Source organism: Aotus nancymaae, unplaced genomic scaffold (genome assembly GCF_030222135.1).
Source record: "Aotus nancymaae isolate 86718 unplaced genomic scaffold, 86718_ANA_hifiasm-v0.15.2.pri h1tg000011l, whole genome shotgun sequence".
Lineage (NCBI taxonomy): Eukaryota > Metazoa > Chordata > Mammalia > Primates > Aotidae > Aotus > Aotus nancymaae.
This window is the reverse complement of record NW_026988422.1, coordinates 41,277,130-41,291,803: the sequence shown is the minus strand read 5'-3', so window position 1 is coordinate 41,291,803 and position 14,674 is coordinate 41,277,130. Positions and strand designations below refer to the sequence as shown.

Sequence of the window (14,674 nt, the reverse complement as noted above, 5' to 3'; positions counted from 1 at the left end):
AGTCACCACCTGGCCTGTTCATACCAGTTTTACTGGTATAAACTTAGTTTGAGAGAATTGGCCAAAGACCAGTTTTTAGTGGATAGGCTCAAAACGTTTGAGACATAACCAGCTTTGTGAATGTCTGTGTTGGAAGGCAAACAATTTTGGCCCTTTAGCTCGGGGGGGTGTTATTGGCTTCACTGTGTGGCTCTGGGCAGCCTTAAAGATGCTGAAGGATGGGGGTGGGAGCGTTTGGTGAAGAAATTAAGAGGTGCAGAAGGAACCGGAGATGGCCAAAGCCAAAATCAGCCTAGTTCAATTTAGAAAAAATTTGGCCATCCCTTTGGTAAGCCAGTGGGGAGACCGTCATGGACTTCAGGCCATGGACTAAAGGATAAATGGGACCAGGCCTAAGACTGGCTGTGCAAAGCAAACAGCAGGCAGATAACCATGCTTAAGAGTGCAGAGAGAGCTGGGCGCAGTGGCTCATGCCTGTAATTCCAGCATTCCTGTAGGCCAAGGAGGGCGGATCACTTGAGGTCAGAACTTCGAGACCAGCCTGGTCAACATGGCAAAACCCTGTCTCTACTAAAAATACAAAAATGGCTGGGTGTGGTGGCACACACCTATAATCCCAGCACTTTGGGAGGCTAAGGCAGGCAGATCACTTGACGTCAGGAGTTAGAGATCAGCCTGGCCAACATGGTGAAACCCCATCTTTCCTAAAAAACAAAAATTAGTTGGGCATGGTAGGGGAGGTGCCTGTAATCCCAGCTACTCAGGAGGCTGAGGCAGGAGAATCCCTTGAACCCAGGCAGCAGTGGTTGTAGTGAGATGAGATCATGCCACTTGTACTCCAGCCTGGGTGACAGACTAAGTGAGACTCTGTCTGGAGGAAAACAAACAAACAAACAAAAGACTCTGGTCTCAGGAGTTGTTGTAAAAAAAAAAAAAAAAAAAAGAGTACAGGGAGAACACAGGCAGCAAGTGACCACAGACCTGGTGAAACCACTGCAACAAATGGGCAACACCATCAGGAGAAGACAATGCTCCTGGGAAACAGGGGGACTAGCCACAGGGCCCTTAAAGAGTAGAAGAAAAATATTCTAGATTAAGTTAGAATATCTTGGACTTGATAACTTAGTTCAATAATGATCAACTGACATATATAGGTTAAAAGGCTCTTTTCATTCCTCAATATTAGAGTCACAATATTTACAGAAGTATTTATTTTTTAAGTAGCACTTAAAAAAAAAACAGAAGTAATTTATATTTAGAAAGCTCCAAGATGTATTGTTTCATGTAGGTGTTATTACTACCGATACTTTCACCCCATTTGTTAAGCCCAAAACACTTCAAGCAACTTCAAGTTCATAAATTAATAAGGAGGCACAGACTCCAACCAGGATTAGACAGAATGTGTTCCAGGTTAGAAGGGGACAGCATGGCTCAATGATGTCTCCCATGGAACACTTGTGCTCTACTGTAATGAAGATTTTCTTCCCGAAAATCTGAATGTGACGTTTTAGATCATCTGGTTGTTGGTGGTTAGTAGTCTCCTGATTCTAATGGTGTGCTGGAATCAGGTGGTTGCCTAGAAGGTCAATACAAGCTCTTAGGCGCCCCCACTCTTATAGGCCTCAATTATCCACCTGTGAGGCTCAGGAGGGCTGAGCAACCTGAAGGTTGAGAAAACTTGATTAAATGAGGAATGGTCATTTCAGCATAAACTGTACTTAATTCTAGTGTAGAAACTGTTTTCATTCTGAAGATGGTGAGTCCCAGAAGATTATGGCCAAGAAGATGTCCTAAGTGGCTTCCTCCGAGAGTTTATGCCCAAGAGGGAGCCATCTGGCCACTTGCTGCTGCTTACATTTCTAATAGCTGTTCCATTTCCTTAAGGGCTGCTGTTAAATCATTTACTTGATTGTTATATATGGTTTGCTGTTCTAGGAATCGGACTCTTTCTTCTTTCATATCCAACTTTACCTTTAAGGCCTGCATGGAAAGACATTCCAAAAGAAAACAACACATACACAAAACTCTTGACTAACAGGAAACACAATACCCACACCAGAACATTATGGTTCTATTCTACCGAGGAAGACCACTGGAATATCAACAAAGACTGTACCTTCTATTTTAGATTTTGTTTCTATGTGCTGGTTTTAGGAATTGTCCCTCCAGTAGTAGAGAAGGCCTAGACTCCTGTATCTAAATTGGAGCAATGAAATCCTCTAGGTTTGGTACAATATCCATGATTCATCCAAGCAATTCAAAGCAGTCCAGACCAAAGAATCTGTTTCTTACTACAGGTCTTCTCCTTGAGTTATCAAGTTTCTATAGAATGGAGAATGGTCTCCATTCTCAACTCTGAGCAACCTACTGTGTTACACATTGCCTCATGCCTTGGCAATGTAAATATTTCTAAGAGGCCTCAGTAACAGAAAAAAAAAATAGTGGAAAAAACTGGTAAAATCCAAATGAAGACTTGGAATATAGTTAATAGTAATGTACTGATGTTGGTCTTTTTTTTTTAAAGGTTTCTATTTTTAGAGACACAGTCTCACTGTCACCCAGGCTGGAGAGTGGCGTGGCATGATAACAGTTCACCATAGCCTTGCCCTCCTGGGCCCAAGTGGTCCTCTCGCCTCAGCCTCCTGAGCAGCTGGGACTACAGGTATGTGCCACCACATATGGCTATTTTCTAAATTTTATTTTGTAAAGATGGGGTCTCGCTATGTTTCCCAGGCTGGTCTCAAACTCCTGGCTTCAAGTAATCTTTCCACCTCAGCCTCCCAAAGTGCTGGGATTATAGGCGTGAGCCACCACACCTGGCTGATTTTTTAGTTTTGACAAAGGTACCAGGATAATGTAACATGTTACTACTGGGGGTTGGGGGAGGGAGCACATCAAGAAGGATAGCTCATGGAGGCTGGGCTCAATATCTAGATGATGGGATGATCTGTGCAGCAAACCACCATGCACAGGAATAAAACACACACAAACTTGCATATCCTGCACATGTACCCCTGAACTTAAAAGTTAGAAATTAATTGATGACATTATGCTGATTAGATCTAGTAAACAAAAAAAAAAAAAAAAGAAAGAAAAAACAGAAATTTAAAAAATGTTACTATTAGGGTAAATTTTCTGTATTAACTTTGTAACTTTCCTATAAACCTAAAATTATTTAGAAAGTTTATTAAAAATAAATAGAAAAACAGGAAAGACTCCACCATAAATCTACCTATCATAGTAGGAAATTGTCAGGGTGATGTCTGCCTCTCACCTGTAACTCCTCCATCTGCTTTTTGGCTGTTTCATTAAAAAGCTTCAGCTCCTCTTGCAAAGTTTCTAACAGCAACTAAGAGAAAAGTACAAGGTTGTAAACAATCTTCATATAAAACCAGAGTTGCATTAGATCATGGCTAACATCCCTTCCATACAGTTCTCAGCAAAGGAGTCAGGGGAGAAATTTGGTAAAGTGTAGAACAGAGGAACCAGAAAGCTCTCTCTACATATTTACCTATTATGTGTTTCAAATTTTCAATTCAGACTCACTTAAATTTGCAAGCACAAAGCTACCTTTCGAGTAAAATATGCTATTTTGAGTACATGTCCCATTTTTCTTTTCTACCACCACAGATAATCGAAGGCTGTTTCTTAGGGTTTGCGGAACATGCAGCAGAGACCTTCTTAGGTTTACAGAGCCCCACAGTCACTCAGCCCTTTTGCCCTTTCACACCCATGCCCTCACCATAGAGTCCGTATGATCAGTAGCGGATTCTTGTTGTGATGCCAGGGTCTCACTACCTAAAGCTGATGAATACAACAAAGTCAACTTCACTTAGGGAACTACACACCTTAAACAAAAGAAAATAAAAACCCTCCGTAGACAAGTACAGGAATATTCATGAGGGGAATTTCTCTAAGTGTCTGATCCTGGACTTTCTCCCAAGTTTTCACCTTGGCAGGGTCACCCACACCTGCCCTATAGAACTGTATTTTAATCTCCTTTCAATCTAGGTTTGGATATGGCCAAAAACTCAGTATACTTTCTCCTTAGGTCAGTGGAAAATTTGTCCAAAGGAAATGTGTAGGTTGGATTTTTTTTGTTTTGTTTACAATTCACAAAGCTATTTTAAAAAGCCTTTCAGGCCTTAACAAATTATTACTTTTGGTAACATCGTATGCATGTAATAAATTAAAATCATGCAAAATATTTATGGTGTCGGGTATGGTGGTGCACACCTGTAGTCCCAGCTACTCGGGAGGATTGCTTGAGCCCAGGAGTTGGAGGCCAGCCTGGGCAACATAGCGAGATCCCATCTCAAAGAAATAAACAATGTTATATTTAAAAACATATATATTTATGGTGACTATAATATCCTAGGCTGGGCATGGTGGCTCAGGTCTGTAATCCTAGCACTTTGGGTAAGCCAAGATTGCACCACTGCACTTCAGCCTGGGCAACGGAGTGAGACTCCAACTCAAAGAAGAAGAAGAAGAAAAAAAAATATCCTAAACAGTAACCTAAAGATTAACAAGTACCATTCAAATTCAAAGTCAGTATTCCTTAATACAAAAAGGCCTGGCCCCCTTTCCTGGGCATTCTCTGGCTCTCTGACTCAGCCTGAGGCCCTCTTTGGGCAATTCCTTCTTCTGCTCTCTTTGCTACAGATTCTTTTTTTTTTTTTTTTTTTGAGATGGAGATTCGCTCTTGTTGCTCAGGCTGGAGTGCAAAGGCACGACCTTGGCTCACTGCAACCTCCGCCTCCCAGGTTCAAGCGATTCTCTCTCACTCCAGCCTACTGAGTAGCTAGGATTACAAGCATGCACCACCCTGGCTAATTATTTGTATTTTTATAGAGATGGGGTTTCTCCATGTTGGTCAGGCTGGTGTTGAACTCCTAACCTCAGGTGATCTGCCCACACTGGCCTCCCAAAATGCTGGGATTACAGGTGTGAGCCACCAAGCCTGGCCTTAGAGTCTGCTCTCTGAGGAACAGGGTCAGAACAGTAGTCATATTTTAGTCACTGTGATTCTGCTGATTAGCCAGGTTTAAGAATGCTTGAAATAGTATTTTCTCTCTCTTCCCACTTGGAAAAGTTACTAGTATGCTTGAAAGGAAGAAAATGTTCAAACAAAATGTTTCTTTCAAGCGTACTAATAACTCCCAAATGGGAAGAGGCAGAAGATGTTCTCCCTTGAAAGGAACAAAATGTTTCTCACCAATTTTCAAGGCATATCTGTTGGGACTAAATGAATGGCATAAAGTGTTCAGGTAAGAAAGAGATAACCCTCTCCCTACAATCATCTGAAATTCTGTTGTCCAGGCAAAAATCAACATCACATGAAAACAAACAGAAGCTCCCCAAAATCTTTAGGGCTTTACTAAGTAACCCCTGTACTTACTGGTCTAACTGATGCCATGCTGCCAAGATCAACCCAGGAAGGGGCACATCCATCAATTCCTTCAAAGGCAGCTAGCTGTGTGCTGTCTCTTACCTGGATCGAGGCCCTTGCTCTCCAAAATTGCCAAACAATTGTCCCGAAACTTCTCTAGCAGCTCTACCTTCTGGGTCAGGTCCTTCAGCTCTCCCTATTGGAGTACCACACAGACGGATCAGGAACTGTTCCACTCCCCAGGGGTGGTCACCCTTTCTTGCCCTTGCTCTTGGACAGGCATGGCAAAAGCCTGGCTTTTTTCTGCTCTTGGGCAGCTGTGCATTAACAAGTTTGCTCACCCATGGGGCCATCTATCAGGATTCCATGCGCATCGCCCAGTGGCAGCTGGTAACAGAGCTCTAGTGGGTCTCCTACCTGAGTTTCAGTCAACTTCTGGTGCAACTGCTTGTTGACGGCTTCTAAGAGCTGGTTCTTGTCCTTGAGCTCTTCCTCTGATTTTTGCTTACTTAGTGGTTTGTAGCTATAATAATAATTATACATACATGAAAAGATAAAAGGGTTAGGAGTATGGCCTAGAGAGTTATACAAACATGTTCTTATCCTGACAGTTACTTAGTGGTGTATGACCTTCACTGAGTTGCATAACCTCCTTGAGGCCCTGTTTCCTCATTTTTAGAATTGGGACAATACCCACATATAAAAATATTACCATTATGAATAATAAGAGAGAAAACACGTGCATTTCTGAGCCCAGTAGCTGGGCTAATAGCTAATAAAATATTCTAATTATTAGTCTATCATCTAATAAACTCTAATATCATCAATATTAGAGTTTTCTTAAAGTTCTCAGTCTTTCTTTCTAGTATTTTGTCTTCAAAAAAAATTTTTTTCCATGTCCAAAATGCGTATTAACGATATATTTGCACACAACATTCCAAGTGTGACTGTGCTCCGTTTGCACTTCATGTATCTCCTTAGACAAATATTTTTGTAATGAAATCACAATTTCGTTATTGGGTGTCACCCATTTTTGCTTAATATTTCTTTAGTGCTAGATTAGCAGATACTGAAATTATCTTCGCAGACTGTGTAAAATATGGAACGCTTCACGAATTTGTGTGTCATCCTTGCGCAAGGGCCATGCTAATCTTCTCTGTATAGTTCCAATTTTAGTATATGTGCTGCCGAAGCGAGCACAAAACATTTTTTTTTTGAGTCATAGTCTCGCTCTGTCACCCAGGCTGGAGTGCAATGACGTGATCTCGGCTCACTACAACATTTGCCTCCCAGGATGAAGCAATTCTCCTGCCTCAGCCTCCTCGTAGCTGAGATTACAGGTGTGTGCCACCATGCCCAGCTAACTGTTGTATTTTTAGTAGAGATGAGGTCCCACCATGTCTCCCCAGGCTGGTCTTGAACTCCTGACCTCAGGTGATCTACCTGCCTTGGCCTCCCAAAGTGCTGAGGTTACAGGCATGAGCCACCATGCCTAGCTGTCTTCACATCTTTTAAGACGTGCCCAAATAATAGATCTGGAACTAAAACCTATTTGTATAGACTTTTCTCCTTATTATTTCTATTTTTGATAGCACAGCACTTGCAAGCTAGTCTCTGAGAGATGAATCCTTCTCCAGGATTTCACCACCACCACTAGAATCTTCATCTCGAGATCACTAACTACATGCAGCCCTTCCTCTCCTGAAGGCTTCACCCTTCTGTTGATGGGCCATAGCTAACTGTGACTTCCAGTCAGCAGGGGTCCAGGCTTGGAGTCCAAAAAGCTCTTGCCTGAGACTCAAGATAGTAGCACCACTGATTCTTGTGCTGACAATGGTTCTTACACCTAGCTGTGCCTCACCCCTGAAAATTCCACTCAGGTTCCTGGGATGGAACCCAGATCCTAACATATTAAAAAAGTCCCACTAGTGATTCTGACGCAGAACCAAGCATTGAGACCCACTACCCTAGAATAGTGACCAAGCTGATTTACCCTGATGCTTACCCTTTTCTGACATTCCTTCTGGTGGCGGTGTCAGTAGCTTTCATTTGCCTAAGAGGGCAGAAAGAAAGAAATGAATCAGAGACTGACAGTACTGTTGTTAAGTGTGTTGTGAACAGGCAGAACAAGGAGCATGAGAGTCTCAGCAAAGAACCAGAGATGAAATACAAGGAAAATAGCACAGGCTTGAGAGTTCTGAGGGGCTATGCCTACTGTTTCAGCAGACTACTGAAAAGGCTTATTAGTAGCAAAGGGGCACTCCCCCGACTACCCCAACAATCTGATAGAGCTGCTGCTCTCAAGATGGCATGGCTATCTCATGTCAGCCTCACTCACCTGGTAACTGAATGCTGGCTGGGGACACACACACTACATTAGGGCTGAGATGTGTGGTCAGACCAGCAACCTAGGATAACAACTAGTCCCCACCCACCATGACCATCTTTGGTGTATGACCACAGAGCTGCCACTCACACACTCAGAGCAAGTGATGAAACAGGAAAGAACACCTGTTATCATAACCCTGGCTGTGTCTCTTCAGAAAGATCAACACAGAGTTCTGGCAGAGCTCAGCAATGCTGCACTGCTCTGGACCACAGGCCAAAGGTCAGTTGTTTGGGAGCCTCCCCAAAACCCTGTTTTCTAATTCTTTGTATTGAGCAATTTCTAGGAAGATGTTCTAACTGGATATTAATGATCTGTTCTCACCCATTCTCTCGTCTCAGTTTGGTGATTTTTGTAACATCATTCTCTGGACCTCCTGAATGAAGCTGTTTGGAAACATCAACTTCTTTGGACCTAACAGGTAAGAGACTCTTAGAAGTGGCCCGAGTTTGTGTGTCTGCAAAGGAAAATAAGAGGTAAAACTTCTGGCATGATGATCCAACAGCTGCAAACCTGTAACAAACAGAGCCCCATTCTAAGTTGTCATAAATCTTTATTTTACTTTATTTTTTTAAATATTACTTATTTATGTATTTATTGAGACAGAGTCTCACTCGGTAGCCCAGGCTGGAGTACAGTGGTGCGATCTTGGTTCACTGCAACCTCTGCCTCCTGAGTTCAAGCGATTCTCCTGTCTCAACCTCCTGAATAGCTGGGACTACAGGCACCTAAAATTTTTTTTTAAATAAAATTTAAAAAATAGAGACAAGGTCTCACTATGTTGCCCAGCCTGGTCTTGAACTCCTGGGTTCAAGTCATCTTCCTGCCTTGGCCTCCCAGGAGTGAGCCACCATGCCTGGCCAAATCTTTATTTTCATTCTGGCAAATTTCAACATGTGAAGATTGATTCAAAAGAATAAGACTTCCAGGCTAATTGGCAATAAAAACCAAAATTCTTTAAATGTGATAGTACAGAATGTTTGAGGGTAGCCAAAAGTTTCATTGAACTGAAAGGCTGGAAGCTGTAAAAGTGAACCTGGAGATTGGTATCAGCAGAGAACAGGGTGGAAGTTAGCAGGTAAAACATGGCTGAATCCTTGTAGCATCTTGTTAAGCTCCCCAGACACTCTGCACACTCCCCTACAGCATGACTGAGCTGCTCTGAAACTTACTTTGTTGTTTTTTTTGAGACAGAGTTTTGTTCTTGTTGCCCAGGCTGGAGTGCAATGGCTCGATCTTGGCTCACCGCGACCTCTGCCTCCCAGGTTCAAGCAATTTTTCTGCCTCAGCCTCCTAAGTAGCTGGGATTACAGGCATAGGCCACCATGACCAGCCAATTTTTGTATTTTTAGTAGAGACGGGGTTTTTACATGTTGGTCAGGTTGGTCTCGAAATCAGCCTCAGGTGATCTGCCCGCTTTGGCCTCCCAAAGTGCTGGGATTACAGGCGTGAGCCACCGCGCCAGGCTACTTTGTTGTTTTTACCAAAATGTCTTCCTAACCACTCTATCTTTGTGTCCGCATTACCTAGGAGAGTATCTGGCATATGAATAGGGGCTCAATAACTGCTTGTTGAATAGAGGAAACACTTCACAGTTCCATGAGTTGTTTCACAGACCATGTCTAAACTGTCTGTCTGGTCTCTTCCTCTTCCATGCTGCCTGCCTCTGCCACCAGCCCTTTTGTTTACCCTTCTTAAGTTTAGAGGTTCCCTATTAGGCATTCTAATCTGATCTTCTTGTCAGACAACCAGAGAAATGGCCCTGCCATAACACTCTTCTTTCTCAAAGGAGAGCATTTTTCTCTATCCTTGTGCCAGTCCACCAACCACAGTCTATCATTTGTGTTCTATAGCAAATTCAAGTAACTTATCTGGAATTAAGCACCCCCACCCTCACATGTAGTCTTTTCTGGACTTATTCTCACTTTGTTCACTGTAAAATGGCCTCCTTAAGCTTGACCTAACTTAAGAGCCATTACAATCAAATCAAATTGAAGAAATGAGGTACAAATGAGGTATTAAAAGGGTTCTTTCTGAGGTGGCTGTCTGAAGTAAAAGGTAACCTTGGAGGGATATCATTTTCTCCTCTCTCAAGTATTATTAAGTTATAAACAATAATAAATCTACTATACGTAAAATGGAGTTAACAGTCAATTGATCAAAATTAACACTCTTGGGCTAGGTGTAGTGGCTGATGCTTGTAATCCCAGCACTTTGGGAGGCCTAGGCGAGTGGAACCTGAGGTTGGGAGTTCGAGACCAGCCTAACCAACATGGAGAAACCCCCATAACTACTAAAAATAGAAAATTAGCCAGGCATGGTGGCGCATGCCTGTAATCCCAGCTCAGCTACTTGGGAGGCTGAGGCAGAAGAATCACTTAAACCTGGGAGGCGGAGGTTGCAGTGAGCTGAGACTGTGCCATTGCACTCCAGCCTGGGCAACAAGAGCAAAACTCTGTCTCAAAATCAATAAATAAATAATAAATAAATAAATAAAAATAAAATTAACATTCTTCATTGACTGGAATTGGTTCCAATAATTCTTATTTGCTAAAACCTCAGGATTGCATTGTAGGAAAAATTTAGGAGGATTTAACAAAGTTGTCTCCTAAAAATGGGAGATGCTGGGAGGGGAAATGGATAGCTGGTGTGAAGGAAAGGAAGGAAACTTGCTTACCATTGTACATGGTTTTCCAACTTTTTTTTTAACATGTGCATGTATTATTCAAAAAGCTGAAGCTTAAAAAACAAGCAGCCCATGCTCAAAGTCAAAACAAAAAAACCTGGGAGGCGGCCTAAACAAATTAAACTGTTTCAGTTACACATGATCATAAAGTTAGGACAAAGACAGAAATCAAAGAGATTAACACTTCCAGCTTGGCTGGGAGAGCCAGTCACTGCCCACTGACTGAGTCACTGCATCTAAGGGAAAGACACAGCAGCTGAGACCTGGCTCCAGTTCTTCCAGCAACTCCTAATCCCTGCTGGTGCAAGGGTTACCATTCAGGTGTTCTGTGGCAACACGAGGCAACAAACAACCCGTTAAGCCTTTGGAGAAAAGCCTATTTACTTTAGAGCTCAATCCTGCCAAGCTTTATGTACCACCAGCTGAGTGGAATCATCTGGGAAGGGATCATAAATAGCTGCTCCGTAATCTCCCACAACAGTTTTCTGATGTCTGAAGCTTATTCTGTACTATAATCTCTAGATTAGACAACTCCCCGACTGCAGACCCCATGAGATGACTTTCGACCACAAGCAAAGCAACACAAAGCAGATTGCAAAGCAATTAAAAACTCTGTTTGTAATCACGTTTCTCTCTTTGCCCGTTTCTCAAGTATTTTGTCTAGGTGTAACCCCTCTCTCCCACTTCATTCAACAAATGTGTATTAAGAATGTGCTAATGAGAGACACAGTGCAGATATAAAGGTGAACGAAGAACCCTAAGCATTCCACTTCTCAAATGACTCTCCTCTTTCCTCCCTGAAAACAAACCCAATCCCTCAATATAGCCCACGTCTGGAAATAAGACGGATAACCCGTTAGAAGGGGCTTAATGGGAATAACACTGTACGATAATCAACAACTTGAATCTAATTGATGAATACAGTACATATACGGGCAGAAAAATCAGAGCAGGTCTAAAATCCTACCACATGGCCCTTCCTGTAACTTCCATCATAAACCTACATAGCTTGGTTACAGGGGGCTCACAGGTCGTCGGGGCCGACGAGACGCCCTCCCTCTGCCCGCGCCACCCAATCAATCTCCACATTCCCAGGACCATCCCCGGCCGGGCCGCAGTGCCCTGGGCGCGGGGTGGACACTCTCACCTGCGGGCTGGCCGCCGCTCTGCGCAAAGGTGGGCTGCAGGCTATACACTGTTTTAGACACACTGGTCATCATAACGAGGCGGCACAGCTGAGCCCTGGAAGGTGCAGGGTGAATGTTACCCAGCGCTGGGCCACTGAGCCCGAGCGAGTGGAGAGGCTGGGGATAGCGCGAACCGACAGGCCCCGGCTTGGGGTTGGAAAAGAGAAAATCCTCCTTTCCCAGCCCATTCCGTCCTTCCTCCCATCCAGCCCAGTCCCTAGCCCCAGGAGAGCCCAACCCAGGAGCCCGCCAGTCCTGCCTGCAGTCCTTGTTGCTCTCGTTCAAAAGATGCTCAGCATCAACTGCCGCGTCGCGGGCCAAGTCTGCCGCCACCGTTTCAAATGGCAACTTCCGGTAGCTGGGCGGAAGTGGGCGAGATTCACACTCTGTAGACAGCCCTGTTGTACGGAAGACTCCGTCCTGGGCCGGGGCTTCGGGAGCCGCCATGCTGCACGGAAGGTTCGCGCAGAGGCCCTGGCCTGAGCTCACTAGCAAAAAGGTGTCGGAGCGAAACTCCGTCTCAAAAAAAAAAAAAAAAAAGGTGTCGGAGCCCCCAGGTCTAGGCGGAGGAGGAAGGTGATGCAGTTTGCAGGCTTGAATCGAGCTAATGAGCCACTAGAGTCATATTCCGGGATGGGGACGCAAACGTGGCCACGTTTAGTGTCCGTGTCACAATCCTCTTTATTTGGTTTGGGATTGTTAGGGATATTGCCAGGAGCACAGGTTATTTGGATGAAAATTGCACGTTAGAGGTGGAGAGTGGCAGTGGCAGGTGAGACTTGAAGAAAGGGACCTGTGGGCTGAGATACCTGAAGCACCTACCTGAGGTCCTAATTTTAATAGCACGGATCCAGATTTTAAATAGCGATTCAAAGCTATTCCCAATAAACAAGGTAGTTTCCATCACTAAATGCACTAGCTCATTCATTTCATCCAGCATTTATTGAGCACCTGCTGATTACCCAACACTATTCTCAGTGGGTAGGAGGGACCGAGGGAGAGCAAATATCACGGTTGACCTTGGCTCTGCCCTCCTGGAGTTTACGACTTAGGAGACAGACAGTGAACAAATAATCACATAAATAAATATATATTTATGGATTGTGATGAAACTGTGAAGAAAGCTAGGTGCAGTGGCTCATGCCTGTAATTTCAGCACTTTCTGAGGTGGAGGCAGGCGGATCGCTTGAGTCCAGGAGTTCCAGACCAGCCTGGGCAACATGGTGAAACCTTGTCTCTACAAAAATACAAAATTAGCTGGGCACCATAGCATGCTCCTGTAGTCCCAGCTACCCTGGAGCCTGAGGTGGGAGGATCATGTGACCCTGGAGCGGGGCAATATCTGCAGTGAGCCGAGATCATGCCACTGCACTCCACCCTGGGTGACAGAGTGTGATCCTGTCTCAAAAACCAAACCAAACCAAAACACACACACACACACACACACACACACACACACTATGACGGAAACGTACAAAATTCTATAAGAGAGAAAAGCAGGGAAACTTAGATTTTATTGGGGGCTCAGGGAGGACCTCTCTGAGAGGGTGCTTAATTAAAGAAGGATGAGAGGGAGTTGATCTCATTGGGGAAGGGGGAAATGCAAAGTCCCAAGGCAGAAAAGGATGACTCCAGGCTTGAATAATAGTGTGGGTAGAGTGACCATTTTCTGCTGCGGGAGATCGAGAGTTCAGTTTTGAACTTGGAAAACCTGACATATCTTTCAGGTATTCCAGTGGGGTGGTCATGCAGGCAATTGAAAATATAGGCCTTGAGCCCAGAAGAGAGTCTGGGTTGGAGATATACTCTTGGGAGTTATTGACATATGGATGTACTTAAAACCTTGATATTTAGAAGTTCAAGACCAGCCTGGCCAATGTGATGAAACCCTGTCTCTACAAAAAATACAAAAAAAAAAAAAAAAAAAAAATGGCTGGGCTCAGAGGCTCACACCTGTAATCCCAGCACTTTGGGAAGCCAAGGTGGGCAGATCACTTGAGGCCAGAAGTTTGAAACCAACCTGGCCAACATGGTGAAAACGTGTCTCTATTAAAAATACAAAAATTAGCTGGACATGGTGGTGCATGCCTGTAATCCTAGCTACTTGGGAGGCTGAGGCAGGAGAATCACTTGAACATGGGAGGCAGAGGTTGCAGTGAGCTGAGATGGTGCCACTGCGCTCCAGCCTGGGTGACAGAGCAAGACTCTGTCTCAAACAAAATAAAATAAAAAATAAAATAAAATAAAATAAAAGCTTGATATTTGATGAGATCAAGAGAAGTGTGCAGAGAACCTTAGGACCAAGGACAGGGACGCCAACATTTAGAAGCTGCAATGATAATAAGGTACCTGCCAAGAAACCTGATAAAGAGGTGCCAGATGGGTGAGAAGAAAAAAAAAGGGTGGTGTTTCAAAATTCAAGAAGGAGGAAGTGGCAAGCTGCTGAAGGCGGGAGTGGAGAACTATTGAGAATAGTTGAAAGGGCAAGCAGAATGAGAATGAAAAGCATCCAGTTAATTTAGCAACAAAGAAGTCATGGTGAGTCTAGCAAGAGGAAGGTTGGTGGAGTGTTTGGAGTGGGTGGCAGTCACATGGGCATGGGTTGAAGGGTATGTGGGAGATGAGGAAGCAGAGATGGCAGGTTTAACTCCATCTGAGGTGGGAGGATCATGTGACCCTGGAGCGGGGCAGAGGCTGCAGTGATCTGAGATCACGCCCCTGCACTCCATTCTGGGTGACAGAGTGTGATCCTGTCTTAAAAACCAAACCAAACCAAAATACACACACACACACACACACACACACACACACACACACACAATGAAGGAAAAGTACAAAATCCTATAAGAGAGAAAAGCAGGGAAACTTAGATTTTCCTGCTTTTAGGGGCTCAGGGAAGATCTCTCTGAGAGGGTGCTCTGTTGCAAAAAGGGCAGAGCAACTGGGCAATAACTGGAGGTGGGTTATGGGGGTCAAAGGAAGATTTCCTTAAAGCTGTGGTGTGATGATAGGAACAAGCCAGC

The 14,674-nt window shown here is 44.0% G+C and overlaps 1 protein-coding gene and 1 non-coding gene across 2 annotated transcripts; both read right to left on the bottom strand.

The window, feature by feature from the left end:
• Positions 1-1,151: 1,151 nt before the first annotated feature.
• KNSTRN (kinetochore localized astrin (SPAG5) binding protein) lies at positions 1,152-12,098 on the bottom strand. The gene is made up of 9 exons (XM_012462503.2): positions 11,911-12,098; positions 11,612-11,706; positions 8,103-8,235; positions 7,398-7,445; positions 5,810-5,915; positions 5,495-5,588; positions 3,743-3,804; positions 3,275-3,349; positions 1,152-1,980 (listed from the first exon to the last, which is right to left on the bottom strand). Exons 1-9 carry the CDS (start codon positions 12,096-12,098, stop codon positions 1,852-1,854), a joined length of 930 nt encoding a protein of 309 aa, XP_012317926.2. The 3' UTR covers positions 1,152-1,851.
• LOC135274334 (U6 spliceosomal RNA) lies at positions 6,486-6,592 on the bottom strand. The gene has a single exon (XR_010342180.1). It is a non-coding gene; the product is annotated as a U6 spliceosomal RNA (small nuclear RNA).
• Positions 12,099-14,674: the final 2,576 nt, after the last annotated feature.